Consider the following 20,084-nt stretch of genomic DNA (forward strand, 5'->3'; position numbering starts at 1 on the left):
CATTTTTGAAGACCACTCTTTTCTCATCTTCGCTTTCCATTGGAGTAGACATCTGGGAAACAAACATTGACACAAGGGAAAGAAGACAAGAGGAGGGAGTTATTGCGTGACTACTTGTCACCAAGCAGCTGTGAAAATGACCAACTCTTTTGCCCACATGGAGAAGCCCTCCCTCATATGGCATTGGAGATCATGGGAGGACATCAAAGCGGCGTCTCGCTTCACGCTCGCCAATTACATGAATATCATCCTTCTCGTTGTCTTTCTCCTCCTGGCAATCATACAAGCGAGGGCCAAACAAGTGAGTTTTCCGACGTCGAACGCAATTGTATCTTTTCAATGGCACCTTCTTCGGCATATTTGGTCTCCCTATCTTCTTTCATATATTTCTCTAACCATCTTCTCTTTTGATTCTTTTGATAGAAAGCCGCCAAAAAAGCTGGCTATGAAAAACGCTTCCTCAAAGCCCCCGAATTTCCTCCAGTGGAAGAACAAACAGACTTCGACTGGAAAACCACTGAACCACTCCAAAATCGCCCTTTCAAGCCCAAATACCACCTGACCATGGGTGAGTTTCCCCCTTGATCGCCATCCATCTCTCATCCCCCCAAACTCCATTTTTATCCTTCCTTCCTTCCTTCTTTTGCCCTGCTCCCCCCAGGCGAAAAAGGAAAGGCTGACTCCGCATGGATGATGAGCCGACTCTGACGACTCAGCCCTTGAAAACCTTGACCCCTCCGACCTGTTGTTGATGGACAAGAACTACGCCGATCGAATCGCATACCGCAAACGCATCATGGCCGAACACGGAGAACATGTTGTCAACGTCAATGACGATATGCGTACCCGTCCCGCCGTTGTCGAACTGTACATATTCTTGATGGGCACGTACCTCCCGCTCCGTTTCCCCAAGATGTTCAAACTACACGAGACCGATTATGAGCAAGGCAAGACGTTCATGCTTGAGAATCTCGTCACAAAGGAACTGTTTCCCGCGCGTCCAACGCCTCAGACGCCGACGACCCAGCTCCTCAACACGCTGGGTCGGACCGTTGATGAAGACATCCTCTTCCTCCTTCCCGAAGAAGACAGCGACGACCCCAAGTATATCCTCGAGGCATACGTGGTAGTGTGTGCATCTGGCTTTGACCCAGCCGCGAAGATCGGCAAGCGCCTGGCGGCCATCCATGGACCCGTTCCGGGCTACAGCGCGAAACTAGAAGGAAGCATGGACCGATTCTTCGCCAAGCTTGAAGTAGGCAAGTACGTGAAGCGGGTGAACTGGGCCGTGACGACGAACACGGAGCTGTATGCCGCGGGTGCGGGCACCACGCACGCCCACGAAGGAGATCACGTGGAGGAGCTCGACACCATCGACGTCGACAAGACATTCGTCCGCTCCGAGCGGCAGACTCTGCATCGCCTGCCTAAATCTAAGGCCTTGGTCTTCGCTTTCAAGACATACTTGTATCCGATCAGCCAGATCAAAGAGGAGGGATCGGGCGAGGAGCTTGCGACGGCGATCGATGGGCTCAAGGCTGGCAATGTGCCGCAGATGCATTTCTACAAGAGAGGCGTCGTCTGGGGTGAGGCGGTCAAGAGGTATTTGAGGAGTTAGCGACGGTAGGGATTGCGTGTGTGATTAAATCATTTGTCAGTTATTTTTGACGCAACACGGGGCGTAAATAGATTTATGAAGAAAACACACGTATAACTTTTCTTGCCATGTTTGTGACGGCGTCGGTATCATCGCACATTCCATGTATCCCCATTATTATTCCTATCTCAACCTCTCAATAACCTTGATCAGATCCGCCGTGACACCCATGGCCGTAACCTCGCCTCCGGCCCCTGCACCCTGGATGACCAGCGGATTCGCCCCGTACCGCTTCGTATAGAAGCATATCAAGTTATCACTGCCCCTCAGACTAGCAATCGGTGTTCCCTTCTCCACCGTCTCGAGTCCGACTTTCACCTTACCTGCCCCGACGTCCACGGATCCCACGTACCGAATAACTTTACCCTCCTGGGCCGCAGCGTCCTTATACCCTTCCATCTCGCCGTCGAATTCCGGCAGACGCTGCATAAACTCGTCGCTCGAGTCAGCCGACCCTAGTGGCTTTGGAATCAGGCTTTGGACAGGGAAACTGTCGGGACCCTGCACTTTCAGGCCTGCCAGGCGCGCGAGGATGGTAAGTTTTCTGGCGACGTCCATGCCATTCAGGTCATCACGCGGGTCTGGTTCCGTGTATCCCGCCTCTTTGGCTTGGGCGACGATCTCGGACCATTTACCCTTTCCACTCCCGTCAGCGGGCGCGAACGAGTTGAACAAGAACGACATGGTGCCCGAGAACACGCCCTCGATCCTTGTTACCTGGTCGCCTGTCGCAACGAGGTCTTTTAGGGTTGAAATCACGGGCAAGCCGGCCCCCACGCTCGATTCGTGATATACCATTGCCTGGCCATTGGACGCGTCGACGGCGTTGACGATGTCGGTCCATAGTTGTAGACTGCTGGAAAAGGCCTTTTTATTTGGTGTCACGACGCTGATGCCTCTGCGGAGGAAAGAGGGGTAGGCGTCCGCGACTTCTTGGCTCGAGGTGTTGTCGACAAGGATGGCTTTTCCAGGAGTGGACGAGAGATAAGTCGTCAGCTCGGGGAGGGAGAGGAGTCTAGACGTGGATGATTGGAGGTCTGAGGCCGAGACGGCGTCGTAGGAAGGTGTATAGAGTTGTTTGGAAGAGCGAGACACAAAGACCAGTGTTGGCCGGAGGGAGGGGGGAAGAGAGGCAAGCTGAGAGAGAAAGGCAGTGCCGACGCCGCCGACGCCAATGACGCCGAGGTAGAGCTTTGAAGGGGACATGTTTCAGACGAGGAGGTCAATTGGGAAAAATACTGGATTGAAAAAATTTCCCCCGAGAAAATGGACTGCGGTTAAAAACACTGTGGGGCAATTTTCCAAGCCATATAGGCTGTCAGCCTTGTGTTCATACCGCCTTTGTCGACGGAGGCACATGCTACAGAATTCAGCTTGCGAGAGGGCAAAGAAAGACAGGATTTGGAGAGGATTTCAAGCGCATCATAATCTCATGACTGGTTTTGCACGTCAAATCCAGGCAGACCGGCTTGTCCACCAATGTCTTCCCAAAACTGACCATAATCCACACCCCTCTTGGTCAGTAGCTTCTTCAATTCCCGGATCGCGTCAGCTTGTTTTCCTTCTGTAAACCCACCAGGTTGAGAAGTCTCAAATTGCACAATCTCAATCCAACGGAAAAAGACATCCTCGGCTCCCAGATCTGCAAGTCTGCTTCTAAACTTCTCCAGAACGCTGTCTTGCCCCTGTTCGTGCGGACTGATCCCAGCAGCCTCATGGACACGCCAGATCAACCATTGTTTCTGATAATATACCAGGCACAGATTTTCCAAGTCCTTCAGTTGAATGGTTCCTTTCTCCACTAATCTGTGGGCATCCAACATGGCCTTGAAATCGAGATCCCAGTCCTTGTCAAGAAGTAAATATCCTGTCTTTGCTAGGTAGGACGCCCGCATAGCCGGATCAATTTTGACTCTGATTGTCAATTCTTCATCCGTCTCCCACGTCTTGACTTGATCCGGGTTCTCGCTCGTGAGTAAGGGGGTGTCCCATCTCCTTCCTCTTCGAACAATGATCTCTGTATCCTTGAAACCTATCGTGGCCCTCCATTCGAATGGTCCCACAAATCTAGACGCCTTGCTGCCAAACATGAACTCCCTGGGCCAGCTCCCAAGTAATGCGAAGATAGCATAATCGAGCATCAACAGAAATGTTCTGGAGCTGATGGTATTCATAAGTTCTGTTGCTTTCGCCGCCTTGGTGTCCACCTTGTATGCCGTATCATATCCGAAAATTGTAATGATTTGTTCAAGATATATTGGCGCGGCATAGTAAATGCGCACGCATAGTCCAATCGTGATGAAGAGGTTCAAGATGACGGGCACGACGAAGACTCGTCTTTTGAGGCTCGGAGAAGTGTGGTCTGAATGAACAAGGTATATGTGATCGGTAGGGAGGGTGGAGAGAAATGGTTGAAGGAAGGCTGGGGCATATTGAAAAGGTGGAGGAGGTCCAGAGGCAGTAGGTTGTTGTGGCTTTGCGTTGGCAATTGAGGTGGCTGCAGGCCTCGCACCTCGTTTTCCGGTGCCACGAGCCATGTTACCAGTGCCTCGAGCGACGAATACTATTGAAGACGGTGCAGCCTAATGCCGGCGCACACGGATATCCGAAAAATACAGAGCAAGGAGCCATGTAGTAAGTAAGCAGAAAGGTACTCCAGTGTGCCGCGAGTCATTCATGACACGTCATAGCAGCTTGCTTGAATCAGATCCAAACCATCTGCCATTGGTGGAAATCTGAATGTGGCTTTTCGGCCGTCCGTTGTCGTTCGTCAAACTTATGCAATGTCAGCATCCCCTTCAGCCAACACCAACTTCAACACCGCACGTGCACTCGAAAAAAGCGCCACGCGTCTTTTCGGATCCTTCTCTGATTTAAGTCGGTCAAGCACAACCAAGTCGAAGGGCGAGGAAGCTTGTTGAAAGCTTGTCAAACTCTGGAGCTGAAAATAAACGGGCCGAGGGGCATTTGCTGACATCGACGGAGGGGCTCGAGATTCAGACATTGCCCAATCCGGTCCTCGTCCAATCTGGAACCGATACTATATCGAGCATCTCCTGCTTACAAGACCCTGTCTCTCAACAAATCTTCCGCTACCGGCGCGAAGCTTTTCCCTCAAGTGCTTATGCTGACCGACTTTTTGGTACCTGGATCGGTTTATTGCTCGCTTCATCGACTTGGGGCCACGAAATACTTGCCCTTCTCCTCCTGCACGATGACCTGTCTGAGCCCCTATCACGAGGCGTGGGCGCTCCGGATTTCCATGTTCATTTCTTTCATCTCTGACATTGACTTTTAGTTAAAGTCGCTCATTGCTGTTTTTCGAGTTGCCGAGATATTCGTTTCTCCGCCTTCACGCTGACGATCTATTTCTTCCCACGGCTCCGCTGTTCCTCGATGCCAAAAATGGATTACGTGCCAGATCCCTTCTTCAGAGGTCTTCGAAGGAGCGCCGCCCCGGATCCGGCTTCGGGAAATACACCAACGACGACGTCGATATTGAACAATGCAAAGATCACTCACGCTCTCGGAAAGCTGGCTCAGGCAGGAGTCGTCGATGATACGGGCAGCCAAATCATCTCTCGAGCTTCAACAACAAGTGTTTCTACAGAGAAGATCACACATGTGACCGAAAAATTGACCCAAGCGGGCCTCAGCTCCGACGACGAACCTGCCAAATCATCTAGCCATGGACTTGCCACTAAATACATCATTGTCATTGCTGTGGTTAGTGCAGTAGTTCTCCTGGCTTTACTTACAGGTGGCTGCTTATGCTGGAGAAGATACAAAAGGAGAAGAGCTTACAATGTCGTCAGTCGAGGTGTCGACAAAAAGGGAAAGGGAATCGTAAGAGACAAAGAAGACATGTTCAATACCGACATGCAAGAATCGGAGAGTTTCAATGTTGAGGGGCAGAAACTCACAGAGCGTAACTTTGAGAGCGGCTATGACAAAGTCGATACGGGCTATGAAGGAACGGGGTATGGAGCAGTCGAAGACCATGGCGATAAGAGGACGCACTTCGAGGCTTGAATCGAAATGGGTCCATTTGCGACATCTGAGGGCTTTCGGCGTTCATGGTGAAAGGGAATGAAGGAGACGAGGATGCCACCAATGACAAGGGTGAGGCGATGGTTTCCCAACGCCAGGGAAATGTAGTACGTTCCTGTTCGAATCAATGCCGATCGAGGAGGCGCCGAAGGGAAAAGTTTCATTTCTGGAAGTTCATGAGGCTCCGATCCGATCTCAACCCCTGGAGTTTGCTGTTCTCTTTTGGATGCCCGCTCTCGTCGGGTACTCTTACGCTTACGTTCTCTCCATTATTCTCATACAAGAAATGGGATTCTCACTAGTGGTCTTTCAATGCCTTATCACACCTCCGTATGTGGCGGCAGGAATCTTCACGTACCTCCAAGGGTGGCTCGGGGAGAAGCACCGAACGCAAGCTCCAATGCTGCTCTTGAATCGCGCTCTAGCGCTTATTGCTCTCTTAGTCATGGCCGCCAAAATATGTCTTTGACGGCAGGGCTCATTTACCGAAAGAAAGCACTGACCTTAGTATTAAAAGGGAGGATTGTGTATCACAGTCATGGGGGTCAATGCGAATCTCCCTGGCCTACGAGGGTCAGTCAAGTCCATCATTGACGTGGCAGTTCGTTTCGCGGCTAATTCGATCTAGTAAACAATGGTCACGGCCATATTGGAAACGAGCATTCTTGCAGTGCAACACCCGATGGCCTTGGAGGGTTTGGTGGCATTATTGGCAGCTTAGTCTTTCCGTCTCAGGAGGATGCTCCACGGTACCTGCCTAGGGTATACGCGTGCACTGTTTCACAGGTAATTGTTATCTCCATTGTGATTCTGCTCAGCCTGAAGTTTTTTGGCGAGACAACCGGGAGCAGGCAGCTATAGCACTTTCGTAACTGGGAATGATCCGACATCTCGATATATGATCTAGCTTCTGAAACGGCGAGAGAAGCTGCATTTGGGTGAACACGTTGGGAATAAACATATTGGACAATTCGGGGTGACTGGGATAGATTGTGTTCAAGGATCAGGTTACATCCAGACTCTGTCCCTTAAACATTGTGCGAGGCTAGCTGCAACTCGTTCGGGAGCAAGAAGGAGCTTCTTAGCTCCATCAGGTAGGACTCGACGTAAGAGTAACAATTGGAACATGTTCTGCTTCCGTTGTTGTGTGACGCCTGAACTGAGTCAGCGTGGAGGAAAGGTACCCGCCAAACCTAATCAGGAAAAGCCCAAACGAGTGCGTGTGTGTAAACACGAGAATGCGAATCAATTTGTGGCTATCACAAATGACCCCCGGGGTGGCTTGCCAGGCTTCGCTTCATGTCGTCAGGACCATCATGAGTTCGCCGACGTCGAAGCGCTTGCGTTTGTCGTCATCGAGGACTTCTCTCTCTGGGAGAAGAGGCGTTCAGGGCGGGCAGTCCGCGCTTCCACGCCCAAATTCAGCGGTACGTCACCAGGAAAGAAGACAGCACATCACGAAACTGACAGTTCCAATGCAGTCTAGCACAAGCAGGCTCACGAGTACACAACCTGCCTTCGATTTTATTACCGGCGGAGCAGTCGAAAACGCCACACAACCACTGAGGCAATCAAGAATACGTCAGCCCTCAGTTTCCAGGCCCGGTGAGCACGACACATATACATGTGCGCTTCAACGAGAGGCTGACTCTTTGTTCCTAGACTCCGCACAGGATGAGAATTTACGTGCCAAAATCAATTCTCTGGAATATGAGCTCAAGAACCTGCAGCAAGAACGGGGGCTCCTGGCCCTGCAACATGACAAAGAGCTTCGCGAACAGCAAGCTAGGGCTGAGGCGGACTTCAAAAAATATCAGGTGTGTGGAAGGAGATACTCGAAGATGAGATTTCGACTGACAGACACAGGCTGCCGAGGGTGCAGCGCAGAAAGCGACTCGGCGGCAAGAAGCTATAGCTAAAGAACTACGCGAGGCCCAAGACCAAAGGATCAACGAGAAGGCAGTTTTGGAGCGGAAGTTGCGGGATCTGCAAGGACAAAATTCATCGCTGAAAGAAGATGCCGAGGACGCCCAAGCGCGACTGGCTGACCAGGAACGACACTTCAAATACCAAATCGATGATGTTGACGCAAAACGCGCAGCGCTTCAAGAAACTCTCGACAGCGTGAGAAAGGAGCTTGACGAGTTAGCCCAAAATTTCGAATCATCGCAAACTCGTCTATCTCAACGGGACGCGCAAGTCGACCGCTTGGAAGCCGAGGTGGCCGCTTTGAAGTCCCATTCCTCGGACAGCGAGGCTTTAAATGTTTTACAAACTCAGCTTTCCGAGCAGATTGCACATATTCGGAGACTCGAAGCAACGAATAGAGAACAGTCGGGTGAACTTCGAAGGTTGCGAGACGAACACCGCAGTGTTCAAGTAGTGGAAGAACAGAAACATGGGTTGGAAATTGAACTTCAATTGCTAAAGGATGTTCAGAGACAGCTCGGAGAAGCCCAGATACAAAAAGAAATACTCGAGGACGAGAAACGGACATGGACAACGCTTTTGGAACGCGACGGCCAAGAGAGCGAATTTGAGTCTCCCGAAGCCGTGGTCAAAGCTCTGATCCAGCAACGGATTGGATATGCGTCGGTCATGGACCGACTGGGCACGGTGGAAACCGAGCTGACGGAAAAAGACGAGATCATCAAAGCCCTAGATGGGGAAAAGTCAGCCTTCAAGGCTGAATTGCAGAAGGTGAAATCGGGTCAGACTGAGCAAGCCGAGACGGGTCAAGGCAGCAAAGCTTATAAACGACTAGAGCGACAACGCGTCCTTGCCGTCAAGGAAGTTGAATATCTGCGTGCACAGCTCAAAACCTTCGATACGGAAGAAACTGTCTTGATGGATAACCAGAACTTTGACACGCAACGATCCGAACAGATCAAGCAGTTGGAAAGCTTGGTGGATCAATACAAAGCTGAGGTGCAGACGCTCCACAGCGATTTGTCGAAACTTGAATCTGCGCCTCCGGCACATCCGCAAGATGAGTCCCGGGGCGCGAAACGACCGGCAGAATCGCAGGAACCAGACGGAGGAGGCAACTCGCAGCTTGGTGCATTATTGCGGAAGAACAAGAATCTTCAGATTGCTTTGCAGAAAACTGCTCAGCAATCGCAGATGTTGGCTACCGATCTGCAGGCCACCAAAGCACAATTGAAAGCTTTGCGAGAAAGTTCCAAGACTCGTATATTGGAGCTCCGAGACAACCCTACAGCAAACGCCGAAGCCATCAAGATGTCGACATTGCGGACGCTGAAGGAAGAAAATGCTGAGCTGCTCCGACAATTACGCGGAGAGGATCTGCAGGGTGCCAAAACCGTGCCCGCCAGTACGGTGGACGCGCTGAAGTTGGATCTAAGAGACATGGAGATGGTTGTTGCCGAGAAGGAGAAACGTATGAGACGACAGCGAGAAATTTGGACTCAGAAAGCGGCCGAATTTCGTGATGTGATTGCCAGTGTCTTGGGTTACAAGGTCAACTTCCTGCCCAACGGTAAAGCCAAAGTGTCCAGCATGTACTATGGTCGCGCTCATGAGGCAGATGAAGACAGTGATGAGGAGGATGAGCATTACATTGTCTTTGACGGAGATAACGGCACGATGAAGATCAGTGGAGGCTCAGACAGTGCCTTTGGGAGGGAGATCAGAGAACTGGTCAATTTCTGGGTGAAGGAGAAGAAGCAGATCCCGTGCTTCCTAGCAGCGATGACGCTGGAATTTTATGAGAAGTTCGGCAGCGGCGAGAAGCTAGATGGGAATTGACTGAGGGTGATTTATTAGCAATCCCGCTCGAACTGGCTTACGTACTGTTTTCGTTTTCGGTTAATATTCGGGGTTAGACGCGTGCAAATACTTATCCATAATAGGTTATAGGATCACGAATGTTGGCTAGCACTGGTGTGGGGGAAACCAAGAGCAATCGACTATGATCGTCTTGCGGGACGACGGACGCTATAAAAGGACATCACTTCACCCTCCAGACAAGAAGTCTACTAGCATTCGAGACTTGGATATCCATCTCGACCCTTCCGTGGCTTCGACCAGACCGCTGAAGAGACGATGTCGATATCTGAGAGACAGAGAGGATGCTGGCTGACTAAGCCACCGAGCCTCGAAAAAGACTAGATCGTAGCAGCCGCGCGATGGTGCCCGAGTCTAAAGTCCACATCCTGTCATGCCCTTCGTGTCCTCAGATTCTCTCCCCCCTTTCCTGTATGCTCTAGATTCTGTGCATAGCCTCGCTTGTGCCTTCCCCTAGGTCATCATGCCGTCCTCCACATCGCCAATCAGTCCCCGGACTTGAAGAGACTCCACATTACGTCGCGGTCAGGAGAACTGGAACCCCCCTCTATCCCCGCCGGAGAGTCTTGTCGAGAGTGATCCTACCTGCTGTCCGAGTTTCGGTGGTTCCTGCGGTTCGGTGATGGACACGTCCATCGATGATGAAGCTCCCCCAAGTCTCCATCAACTATTTTAATAATGGCGCCTCGGTTCCTATTCGTGAATAAGGATGCCCGAAGTACCTCCCTGACTCGAAGCAATGCCTCCGAACAATCCTCCATCAATTCCCATGTCCAGCGTGGCCGGCCTCATCGACGATCTGCCCCTGCTTCCGCCCGTTCGGGCAATCGGACCAGGAGAACCTTTGTCCGAGAAAAGTCAAACACATCAAGCGCCTCGTCTCAGGCTGGCTTCAGCACCATCAAAGCGGACCCATCAGCATCCGCCCCACCAGCAAAAGATGGGCTCGTGCATGGTCCGGACATATCTCAAAGAAGACTTCCTTCTCGACCTCATTCACGTAACGAACGATCTCATCGCAATGAGTCTGATAAACCTCCATCACCAATTAACAGATCTCCCGCGGCATCAAGCACCGACGGCAAGTCGATCGTACTCTTGAATCCTTCGCATCCTCTAAATTCCCCCCGAGACGTTTCTCAGATGACAGACAGATCTCTCGACCCCTTTGGCATATCTGTTGTTAAGTTAGATCCTCATGTCGCCAAGCTTTGCCGTTATTTTTGCGAGAATTTCCATCCTAGTGTGTGGAACGCCGAGACCTGGGCTTCTCCTGAGGGGTCATATACATATCAAACTTCTGCTCCGGTCGTCATACGACGCGCAATGCAAAGCGAGGTCGAAATGAATGCAATGCTTGCTTGTATGGCTGCCAGGATGGAGAACGTTGATCGGATACCCGGGCAAGGCACAGACAAGTATATGGGAAACGCTCTCAAGGCTGTGAGGCGACAATTCAGCTCTGCTCCGAAACACCAGCTTTTATTAACCATTTTTCATCTCTTTGCAGGAGAAGCGTACCGACAAAATTATCAAGCGGCCAAGATCCATATGCGGGCGGCGAAGGTTTTATTCGACTCGTGGGGTGGCCTTAACCACGTTCCAGACCCTTGCCTGAGGGAATTGTTCATCATTGGTGACGGTCATATGTCGGCGGCTCTTTTGGAGCCTTGTGACCTGCCTTGCGAATGGGATCCAGGACCATACTGGGACGTCACCCCATCCACGTTGCAGCTGGCTCCTGAGCAGGATCTGAGCAACATTGCGCCGGCCTTGCAAAAGAATTCCAACGATGGATTTCTTTCGGATGATTTGGTCAATGCAATAAGAGAAACGGCAGAGTGTACCTGGGTACTGCATTACGCCCCGCTGGGCTCACCAGAGGCCACCAAACATGCCGCTAGATGGCTCCAATGGCGCAATGCAGCCGTCAGATATCGACTTCTGGCCATGAAGTGTACAGATCTGAGCCTCGATGCTGTCCGAGTTGGGTTGCTTATGTGGATCCTAACTTCGATGGTGTTGTTGGGTATCAGGAGATTGGGAAATCTAATTGCCCCGAAGCTACAGAACATCTTGAGAAAAGCCAATAACCCTTCCTATCAATGGCAAGGCCGTGTTGAATTGAAAATATGGATTCTTACCGTCGGTGCCATGTGCTCCATGATTAATAGTGAAGAAGAGAATTGGTTTGTCGACCAGCTCTTCGAGATTGGGTTGCCCACCAATATCCAACGGTTTCGGGATATGCATCCGGAAAATGAGACGGTTGATATTCTGAAAAACTTCCAAGAGAAGTTCTTCTATTATGATGCTATCCAGCGGCCAAGATTGGAAAGGTTAGCGTACCTCATCCAAGATGGCCAGAGTCAGAGGTCTAGCTCTGTATCACAAGGTACTCCCAGTGACCCGGGATGGAAGACTAATTCTCCAAGTTGATCCAATATTGGTAAATGATCGCGAGCGAAATTTCGCAATGCTACCTCTCTCACTCTGAGTGCAGAGGAGGTGGACCGTATTGCCATTCTACTTTCCATCTGAGTTCATGTCGCTTACATTTGAGTGGGGGGTTTGATTCAGGGATGAAACCAATGGACAGATGGGAGTCGTCCTTTAAACCCCAGTCCCGGGGATCTGCATACCAGTTGATGTGTATCTATGGAAGAAACTTCTATGCATACAACTCACGAGGAAAATGACGCGGGGGGTAGCGCAGGCCGGAGGACATGATTGTCAACGGCGAGGGCAATTTTATAATCGTTGATTTATTGATGCCGGTCCACACCAGGAGAGGAAAGGGCACAGCGCGGACTCCGAAGTCATTTCTAACCTCTTCTGTCCACGGATCAGGGTCGGGCCAGATGGTACTTTCAAATGGACAGCTCCAAATGAGAGAAATTAAGTATAGGCTAACGAAGATGGGAGTGAAATTCCGTCCGAGGGGCAGGTGAACGACATTTGGAGAGGAATCTACAGAGTTAGTCAGAGCTGGGACGATGGATGTATTCATGATGTTATGATGTATTGAGTCACGATCTCTTGAAGCCACTGATAATTCCAATCACCGCCCCCAGCTCATCATATTCAGCAATGAATAGGCCCCTTATCCCGTTTGGTTTTCATTTGGAGTTCGACGTCCTGACCCATGTACTGGCTACTGAGAGACTCAGTCTCTCCCATGATGGTGGCGCTGGAGACATGCATCTTCAAAAAGCCCAAAGGAGACGATTGTTATCTTTCCTTGAGACCCAGCTGTTCCACTCATTAGGGTTTCTCTAAAGCATTATAGGTAAAGGGGTTGAGTCCTCCTAGCGGGCCCCAAAAAGGGACGCATCCATGTTCTGCCGATGTGAATCTGGAGCATGCATCTGGATTCTTATTTCCGCTGGCGATGATCCACGAGACAGCGCAAGCCCTAAAGAATAGCCTCATGAGTCGAAAGGGTTCTAAGGTGTTGATCATCTGTGATTCGGTTCAAGAAGGCTAAGAGCTAGCGGACTTAAATTTCGATTCGTCTCAAGCCGAGTGGGTGTTCTAGCCATTTTCCAGGGTGTAGTTTGATGTTGACTCGCAGAGAAACGAAATGAGACTGGATCTCAACTTTGTCAATCCATCAGCCACGCAAGCCTAATTTCGCAAATTGGACGAGGCGGAGGGAACCGCCACACAGACTCAGCCCATAATTGGAACGCCAATGGCGGAATCGGAAAAATATTGTTGCGTTTGATTGTGGCTACCTGCGCCCACCGTTGTTTGTCTCGACTTACCTTTATGAAGACTCCAAACAGACACGAGGGGATCTTTTCTGGAAAGATGGTCTATTACGACTTACACCTCGATTCTTTTTTGGAGGGAGTGTTGGGGGGATGCCCCTGATATATGCTCGATTGCTCGCTTTTGACATGCACGAGAGCACCACGGAAAAATCAACGTGATAGCGAATGGTAATATACCTCATGCAAAGCCGGAAGATGTGATGACTGCTTGCTCGAAGTCGCCGATGCTCTGCAACAACCCTAGCCTATCGTCGGCTCAGTCACGGGGCAGAGTATGAAAAACTGGCTTGTCGGGTTCCTCGGTGCTACGGTCCCAGGAACTCTCGTCCCTGTCCGATACACCTTTTTTGGACGCTGCCATGTCAAAAATATTCGTCAATTGTCGAAGAGCCCACACGCGTGCAATCCATACCAGTAACAGGATCAAGTATCCGGCGCATGGCCGACATATCTGTCCAAAGTCCAGCTTCTTGAACTTCCGATGCCCTCCAAGATGAAGCTACAATCATCAGTAAAGTGGAGGGCATTGCAAGGTTCATCACCGGTGGGCTCAGGATACACTTCAGGAAAGAGAAAGCAACGGTCAGCAATATGATAGATCCACGCAACAGACCTACTGAATACCTGCTGAAGAGCCCAGAAGAAGCCTGTTCCTTTACAATGACAACCGGCTGTGGATTGTGTCTACGGATGATATGACGATTTAGGACATCGTTGGTAAAACTGCCATTATCAATAGTCCGATGCACTAACTACCTGGCAAACATTGCAAAAGGTCAAAGAAGGTCAATGGTGTGGGATGCAGAACTCTTGCGGTTTGGAGCCAAAATGTTACAAGTTCACGGCAAGTAGAGTTCGGAAACGGTCGTGATGGAGAACGTTTTGGCTGTCTTTTCTGGCGCAAAAACTGTCAAATGGTCAGTTCTCAGTACCATCATCCATCTTCCGACTTTCCAATGCAAAAGCAAGGATTTTATCAAGGTTGTCGACACCATGATAAAGAATACGCATGGCAATTTCTCCACTCCATAAGAGACAGCCAGTAAGATTCGGCATGTACCTGACAGATAATCTTGACAGAAGGAAGAGCTCCCAGGGGGGACCGGGAAAAGAAAAAGAAAAAGAAAAATTGACGTGGCAAGTCCACCGTCCGCTAAGACTTTTGTCCCTTACATGCGAAACTTTCGTCCCTCTTCCCGCTTCCAGTGACATTTAGGAAATACTTGCAAAAGAAAATCCACTCGGTCGTGGCAGTGCAATGGAGTGGATTCGCGTTTCGAACTTTTTCCGTTGTCGTGGGCCTCAAAATTGTTTGCCTCCCCGACACGGGGGAATGCGCTGTCTTAATTTTGCAATACGACGCAACTGTCGCTGCGGTTACTGTACCTTGGATAGCAGCTTCGGTGTTTTGAGTGAAACGTCAATCCAAGAAGGGTCGGACAACGGAAGACACAATGCGCCAATGATATGTATAGCCTCAGTGGCAGTTCTTGCATTTTGATGTTTGTCCAAGTTCGCAATAAAACCTGTTTTGGGACAATGACTCCATCCCTCAGTAGAGAGCGAACTTCCCGGCATCATGGTATGACCCTGCGGAATTCTCAAACCATCTCAATCAAAGTTTCGAAATCTGAACTGCAAAAGCATTGTCAAACCCCCGCCCTTTTCAGGTGGTTGGTAAAAGAACAACAGTCTGAATATCATTGGCCAACTTAGCCTAGAATATGTCAAAGATTTGGCCTCGAAGATGCATCCGCCATCGGCAATGCTGGGTTCTCATCTAGTCTGGCGTGGTGTTGGCGGCAATTCTTGGACTTTTGCCTGGCCTCTTCCTAGCAGACCGAGAAGGGCGCTGCACTGACCAAGAACAAAAAATGTCTGGACTGGTCTAGCATTCACGTCTCGCACTGCAGCGGGTCTGTACATCTGCCACATTCGAGGAGCTGACGTGAGTCGTTTGAAGAAGTATTTTTCACGCAGCCTGAGATACCTTTTCGGTCCCAGTCCCTTCTTGTTGTCAAAGTATCTGGTGCCGAAATGAGGGCCAATGTTCGAGTTCGGTTCGAAGACGCGGCTTGACGTCGGCGAGGGTTTAAGCTCGAATTGGTGCCAGGTACGCGAGAGAAACAGTCCACGCCATTCGTCAAGCGCCAGGAAATTGGCAAAGGTTTACGTGAGGCTAGGGTGTTTCATTTTGGCGGGACCCAGAGCCTAAATGACCCAAGAGGCCAGGGTAGTAATAGGGGAATTCTGGGGCCGTCGTACGCGGTTCACCACTGGGGGCCATCCCCGGTAGAGCATGCCAATTGGGTCTTGTTGCTCCGAAGCTATGAGCCTCTCCTGTTGTTGCACCTCTTGCTTGCTTGGCCTGTTCTCTCCTTCTTTTCGCGCCGACCACTTGTTCGGATTGATTATATTGCTCACAGACGTCTCTCTCTCGACGCCGTCCGTTCATTCTCCCACCCGTTAACAGCCTCTCCTCGCGTTCACTCCTTTACGCGAAAGGCACGTTTTGCTTCCGTCGCTCTCTCCCTCCCTCCCTCCTCCCCCTTTACGCTCGTTACCCAGTGACTCGATCTGAGATCGTCCCTCCTGTGAAATCACTCCTTTTTCTCGGCGACAACTCCATATCGAATATCTCTTCTTGAACCGAACCGAGAGAGAGAAAACAGAACAAGATACAACAATGCGCTACACAATGAAGACGTTGGTGCTGGCCACCCTGGCAATCGGCCAAGCATACGCTGCCACCATGGGTCATGTTCACTCTGCCCTTCACAGCCATGCGCGCAAACACGACCACATCCAACCCGAGTAAGATCTCACGAAGACATGGGTCATATAGAAAGCAAACTGACAGATATCACACAGGAAACGTGACAGCGCCTTAACTGATGCTGATGCCGGCAAACTCACCGCCTTGGGTGTTGGAGCCCTTGGTATCAACTCTGCCGTGGCCAATGGACAAGCCTGGTTGGGCACCGATGGTCCTTATCAAAACGAATTTGTCAACGAGTCCGGCGAGGACCTCATCCTTGTCGTCTGGGGAGTTGCTGGTTCATGGATCAACGTCATTCAACCTACCATCACTGCCTCCATTCCTGCCGGCCAGTCTCTCTGGGCCTCCTTTGCTGATGGAGCCTCTGGTGCTTGGACTGCCATCTACCCCGATACTCAGCTCGTCAATGGCCAGGCCTCCAACACTTGGGGTGAATTCACCTTCGGTCAGTATGGTGTGGTTGATGTCTCTCGTGAAGTCAACATGAACGGCCACCCCATGAGCATTGTCGGGCCTTCCTGCACCAGTGACATGGATACCTGCGTCTTCGTTTGCTCTAGCGGAGATGTTTGCATGTACGACTATATCCTCCAGAACTGCGAGAACGGATCTCAACCTGGTGCCAACTATGGTACTTACGCCGGAGCACCTTCGGGCGGATGTGGTGGTATGGGTTCTAGCGCCACACTCAAGACAACTTTCTCTTAAAATTCCCGCATATACTCTCGAAGGAAGCGATGTTGGGAATGATGTCCGAAGGGTAATGTTGAGTAATTGACAGGGAATCGATGGGTGGAAAGGACCAATCAACGCGTACGAACGAAATCTACCTATTACCTTACCTCACTTAGCCTTGTCAACCGGATCTACTTGAATCGACACCTTACCTCAATTATCATTACCACTTGGTAAACATTCTTGAAGAACTTTTCCAGATGTCCTCTTCATGTGGATGTGGTGGACGGATCTCATTTTCCTTTCCATGCCGACACATGACTGACTGACGTCTTGGAGGGAAAGAGTTTGTCTAGGTGTTTCTTAGGGAAAAAATATGTATACTGTATTAAAATCAGGTCTGGTCCTTGTTTGTTGCTTTCACATCTCCATTTCTGGTCCCATCTTTGTCTCCACTTTTTCCCTCACTTGATCTCGAAGAAGATGGTCTTCCAGCATTATATACGCGGTACCTACCCCAGCTCCGTTCTTTTTTTTGGTTTGTGGCAACCTGCCTGAATTTGACGACCAGATTTCTACAAGATACATCCCTCTCTTCAAGAGAATCATTCTGCTCGCAACCCGCTGGGGATGAGATGTCCATTCTATCATCCATCACGTTGTCGCCATGTCCCAACTCGGCTACGATCTCTCGGTGTCGATACTTCTGCACTTACCTGACAATGAAAGGCCGTGTCTTTTCGGGTACCATGTTGAACAGTGTGAACAACTTTGCCACTTTCTGAGAGATCACCCGTCATCAACACAATGACTTTTAATGGATGAATTACTCTTTGGTCTTTATAAACATCAATAGCCGACAGGCACCGAACACGACGAGCAGCGCAGAAACCTCCACATAATTCTGCCCGGGACCAGTATCAGCAAGTTCCCATACTCTTGGCCCCGTCCGACTTCGTCCAGTCTGAGGTTGCCTCGTGTCTTTGACTCTGAGGCATTGGGTGTAGCAGCGGCTACCCTTTGACTTGAGGGAACCACCCTGGATTGAAAACGGCCACAGAGGACGGAACCACGCAGGAATATCAAGCCGGTACCAGCCAGCCAAGGTCTTTGACGAGAACGTGGGACAAATGACATCGACTGCTAGAATCGGATAGAGAACAAGAGGAATAAGTAATCGGTTATCACACCTTGCAAGGCATCCCCGACTGTTGACTTGCTGTCGCCGTGGGCATTTAGGACGTCATTGGTGTGGAAGCCTGTATACCCAACTTGAATGTATGATGCCGGGAAAAATGAACTAGCTGAGGCTCTCAGGCATCCCTGGGTATACAAAAATGCTGCACAGTTGTCACCAGGTTTCGCAGCATGTGCATAGATGGAGTCAAATGGTACAAAATGGTAAGTTGACGCTCGAAGGATTCGCCGGAATGAAGACACAGGCTGTTGCCTCTCTTCGGACGTAGAACCTAAGACCACTCCATCGAGAAGACTGCCTCCCCCATGTGATGCTGATACTGATAATCTCTGAAGTCCTCGGCACATCGCTGCAGTCACGAATTCGATGAAGGTTTAACCAACATGCTGACGTGGGACCTTGACACCTTATCGTACCAAAACACGCACCAAACATCCACTCTCATAAGCAGTGGTCAAAGTATGATGGTCATGCTGAGCATAGTTTCCTTCCAATGTCGGGGCAAACAAGCGCCGCCAACGGACGAAATGTGCAAGGCTGAGAAATTCAGGTAAATTCTAGTTGGAAAGCTACTACTCCACGGGCGCACAACAATTAACATGGAATACCTCTACATTTCTTCATCGCTTTAGGGTGCCTATCGGGAATTCACACACCATCGTTCCGAAATTCCCATGTTCCTCGGCCAAGAATCAACGACAATGGAGCAACACCATATTCTTCTCCTCGGCGCGACGGGTGGGTCGGGCCTCGCTTTCATTGATGCAGTGCTCGAATTGCCTCAGAAGCCCGCGCTGACCTTGTATGTTCGCGCCAGCTCGAAATCGAAAATTCCTGCCTCGGCAACCGGCAAGGCTGGCATTCGAATGGTGGAGGGAGAACTCAACGATGGTCAGGCTTTGAGAATTGCGCTCTCAGCATCTAACGATCCCTCATTCTCGCCGGTATCGGCAGTGATTTCGTTCTTAGGTGCCTATCTTTCGCTTCAAGCCGTGTTCACTCGGGACAAGTCTCATCCCATCGCGGATGCACTCGCGAATTCCATCCTGCCGACTATGAAGTCTTGCGGTGTGTCTCGGATCCTGGCCCTCAGCACACCCACGGCATTCTGCCTCCCCGCCGAAAGAAAGTCGATGCCGTGGAAATGGTGGTTTTACACCTGGATACCCTTGCTCTTGGCCCCTCAGGCCAATGCAGAAATGAAAGCTATCGCCGACACGGTGATAAAGGTGGGTTCTAAGGATGAAGGGCTGGAATGGACTATGTTCCGTGTTCCGCATTTGACAGATGGAGATCGAAAGGCAGAGGTGATTGCTGGAAATCTGGATCAAGCATTTAAAGGCAGCACGGCACGATGGGTGCTTACCGAGCTACAAGAGAGACATTGGATTTGTCGGGCACCGATGCTGGGAAATGCTTGACCTTTCCCATATGCCATCAGCACTTATCTTCAAAGCCTGGTACAGCTGGGGGAGCCTTGATACGACAGAGACTGCGCCACAGTTGAAATGTCAAACGAAAAACTGATGCCTGGTGTATTGTTTTTTTACATGACAAGATTTCCGCTGCTGGTGATCATGACGAAACATGAGGAGACCATAGAGCTGATCATGGAGTGGACCAGGAAAGGGATCACTCTACATTTGCCTTTTTGGGACTACGTTTCGTCTGGCGGAGACCAACACGAAATGTCAGAGTCACATGCCGACCGGGCCCATTCCCTTCCGTCTTCCACACTTCTGCAAGATCCTTCTACAACCTCGTATGCCGCTTCATCCTAACCGCGTGCTCCTTACTAGGGGCCCGGGTCCCATGGCATTTCGATAATCACCACACTTTGAAAACATCCCACTCGATCACCAGGTTTTAGCTTTTGTGATGTTGCTAGCGTCAGCTGAGCCTAACCAAATCCATATGGTTCCCATATCAGGATGTGCGAAAGAGACGCTGGTTGATAATGAATCTCACTCACACATCCCGTCCCTCCTCCCTAACTTGGACAGTAGTATGGCTGGCCATCACCTGATTCTCCGTCGAAATGGAATAAATATCATTTCCTTTGCTCGTTCTTACACCAACGTTCCCATATCGGGGTATCATCACGTGCTATGTTTGGTTAGCGATGTCGGGCCATCATCATAT

At 50.4% G+C, this 20,084-nt stretch overlaps 8 protein-coding genes across 8 annotated transcripts; 6 read left to right on the forward strand and 2 right to left on the reverse strand.

Annotated features, from left to right (window-relative positions):
- Nucleotides 1-136: 136 nt before the first annotated feature.
- On the forward strand, nucleotides 137-1,618 carry Z518_06906 (uncharacterized protein; the record flags this gene model as incomplete). Its single annotated transcript, XM_013415036.1, has 3 exons — nucleotides 137-301; nucleotides 424-568; nucleotides 699-1,618. The coding sequence occupies 3 exons, from the start codon at nucleotides 137-139 to the stop codon at nucleotides 1,616-1,618; spliced, it is 1,230 nt and encodes a 409-aa protein (XP_013270490.1).
- A 162-nt stretch (nucleotides 1,619-1,780) lies between these two features.
- Nucleotides 1,781-2,863, reverse strand: Z518_06907 (uncharacterized protein; the record flags this gene model as incomplete). Its single annotated transcript, XM_013415037.1, has 1 exon — nucleotides 1,781-2,863. The coding sequence occupies one exon, from the start codon at nucleotides 2,861-2,863 to the stop codon at nucleotides 1,781-1,783; it is 1,083 nt and encodes a 360-aa protein (XP_013270491.1).
- Nucleotides 2,864-3,087: 224 nt separating this feature from the next.
- Nucleotides 3,088-4,194, reverse strand: Z518_06908 (uncharacterized protein; the record flags this gene model as incomplete). Its single annotated transcript, XM_013415038.1, has 1 exon — nucleotides 3,088-4,194. One exon carries the CDS (start codon nucleotides 4,192-4,194, stop codon nucleotides 3,088-3,090), a length of 1,107 nt encoding a protein of 368 aa, XP_013270492.1.
- Nucleotides 4,195-5,062: 868 nt separating this feature from the next.
- Z518_06909 (uncharacterized protein) lies at nucleotides 5,063-5,689 on the forward strand (the record flags this gene model as incomplete). Its single annotated transcript, XM_013415039.1, has 1 exon — nucleotides 5,063-5,689. The coding sequence occupies one exon, from the start codon at nucleotides 5,063-5,065 to the stop codon at nucleotides 5,687-5,689; it is 627 nt and encodes a 208-aa protein (XP_013270493.1).
- A 1,334-nt stretch (nucleotides 5,690-7,023) lies between these two features.
- On the forward strand, nucleotides 7,024-9,475 carry Z518_06910 (uncharacterized protein; the record flags this gene model as incomplete). Its single annotated transcript, XM_013415040.1, has 4 exons — nucleotides 7,024-7,134; nucleotides 7,189-7,312; nucleotides 7,370-7,524; nucleotides 7,574-9,475. 4 exons carry the CDS (start codon nucleotides 7,024-7,026, stop codon nucleotides 9,473-9,475), a joined length of 2,292 nt encoding a protein of 763 aa, XP_013270494.1.
- Nucleotides 9,476-10,192: 717 nt separating this feature from the next.
- Z518_06911 (uncharacterized protein) lies at nucleotides 10,193-11,953 on the forward strand (the record flags this gene model as incomplete). The annotated part of the gene is made up of 1 exon (XM_013415041.1): nucleotides 10,193-11,953. The coding sequence occupies one exon, from the start codon at nucleotides 10,193-10,195 to the stop codon at nucleotides 11,951-11,953; it is 1,761 nt and encodes a 586-aa protein (XP_013270495.1).
- A 4,023-nt stretch (nucleotides 11,954-15,976) lies between these two features.
- Nucleotides 15,977-16,777, forward strand: Z518_06912 (uncharacterized protein; the record flags this gene model as incomplete). Its single annotated transcript, XM_013415042.1, has 2 exons — nucleotides 15,977-16,104; nucleotides 16,162-16,777. The coding sequence occupies 2 exons, from the start codon at nucleotides 15,977-15,979 to the stop codon at nucleotides 16,775-16,777; spliced, it is 744 nt and encodes a 247-aa protein (XP_013270496.1).
- Nucleotides 16,778-18,643: 1,866 nt separating this feature from the next.
- On the forward strand, nucleotides 18,644-19,363 carry Z518_06913 (uncharacterized protein; the record flags this gene model as incomplete). Its single annotated transcript, XM_013415043.1, has 1 exon — nucleotides 18,644-19,363. The coding sequence occupies one exon, from the start codon at nucleotides 18,644-18,646 to the stop codon at nucleotides 19,361-19,363; it is 720 nt and encodes a 239-aa protein (XP_013270497.1).
- Nucleotides 19,364-20,084: the final 721 nt, after the last annotated feature.

This window comes from Rhinocladiella mackenziei (assembly GCF_000835555.1).
Source record: "Rhinocladiella mackenziei CBS 650.93 unplaced genomic scaffold supercont1.5, whole genome shotgun sequence".
NCBI lineage: Eukaryota > Fungi > Ascomycota > Eurotiomycetes > Chaetothyriales > Herpotrichiellaceae > Rhinocladiella > Rhinocladiella mackenziei.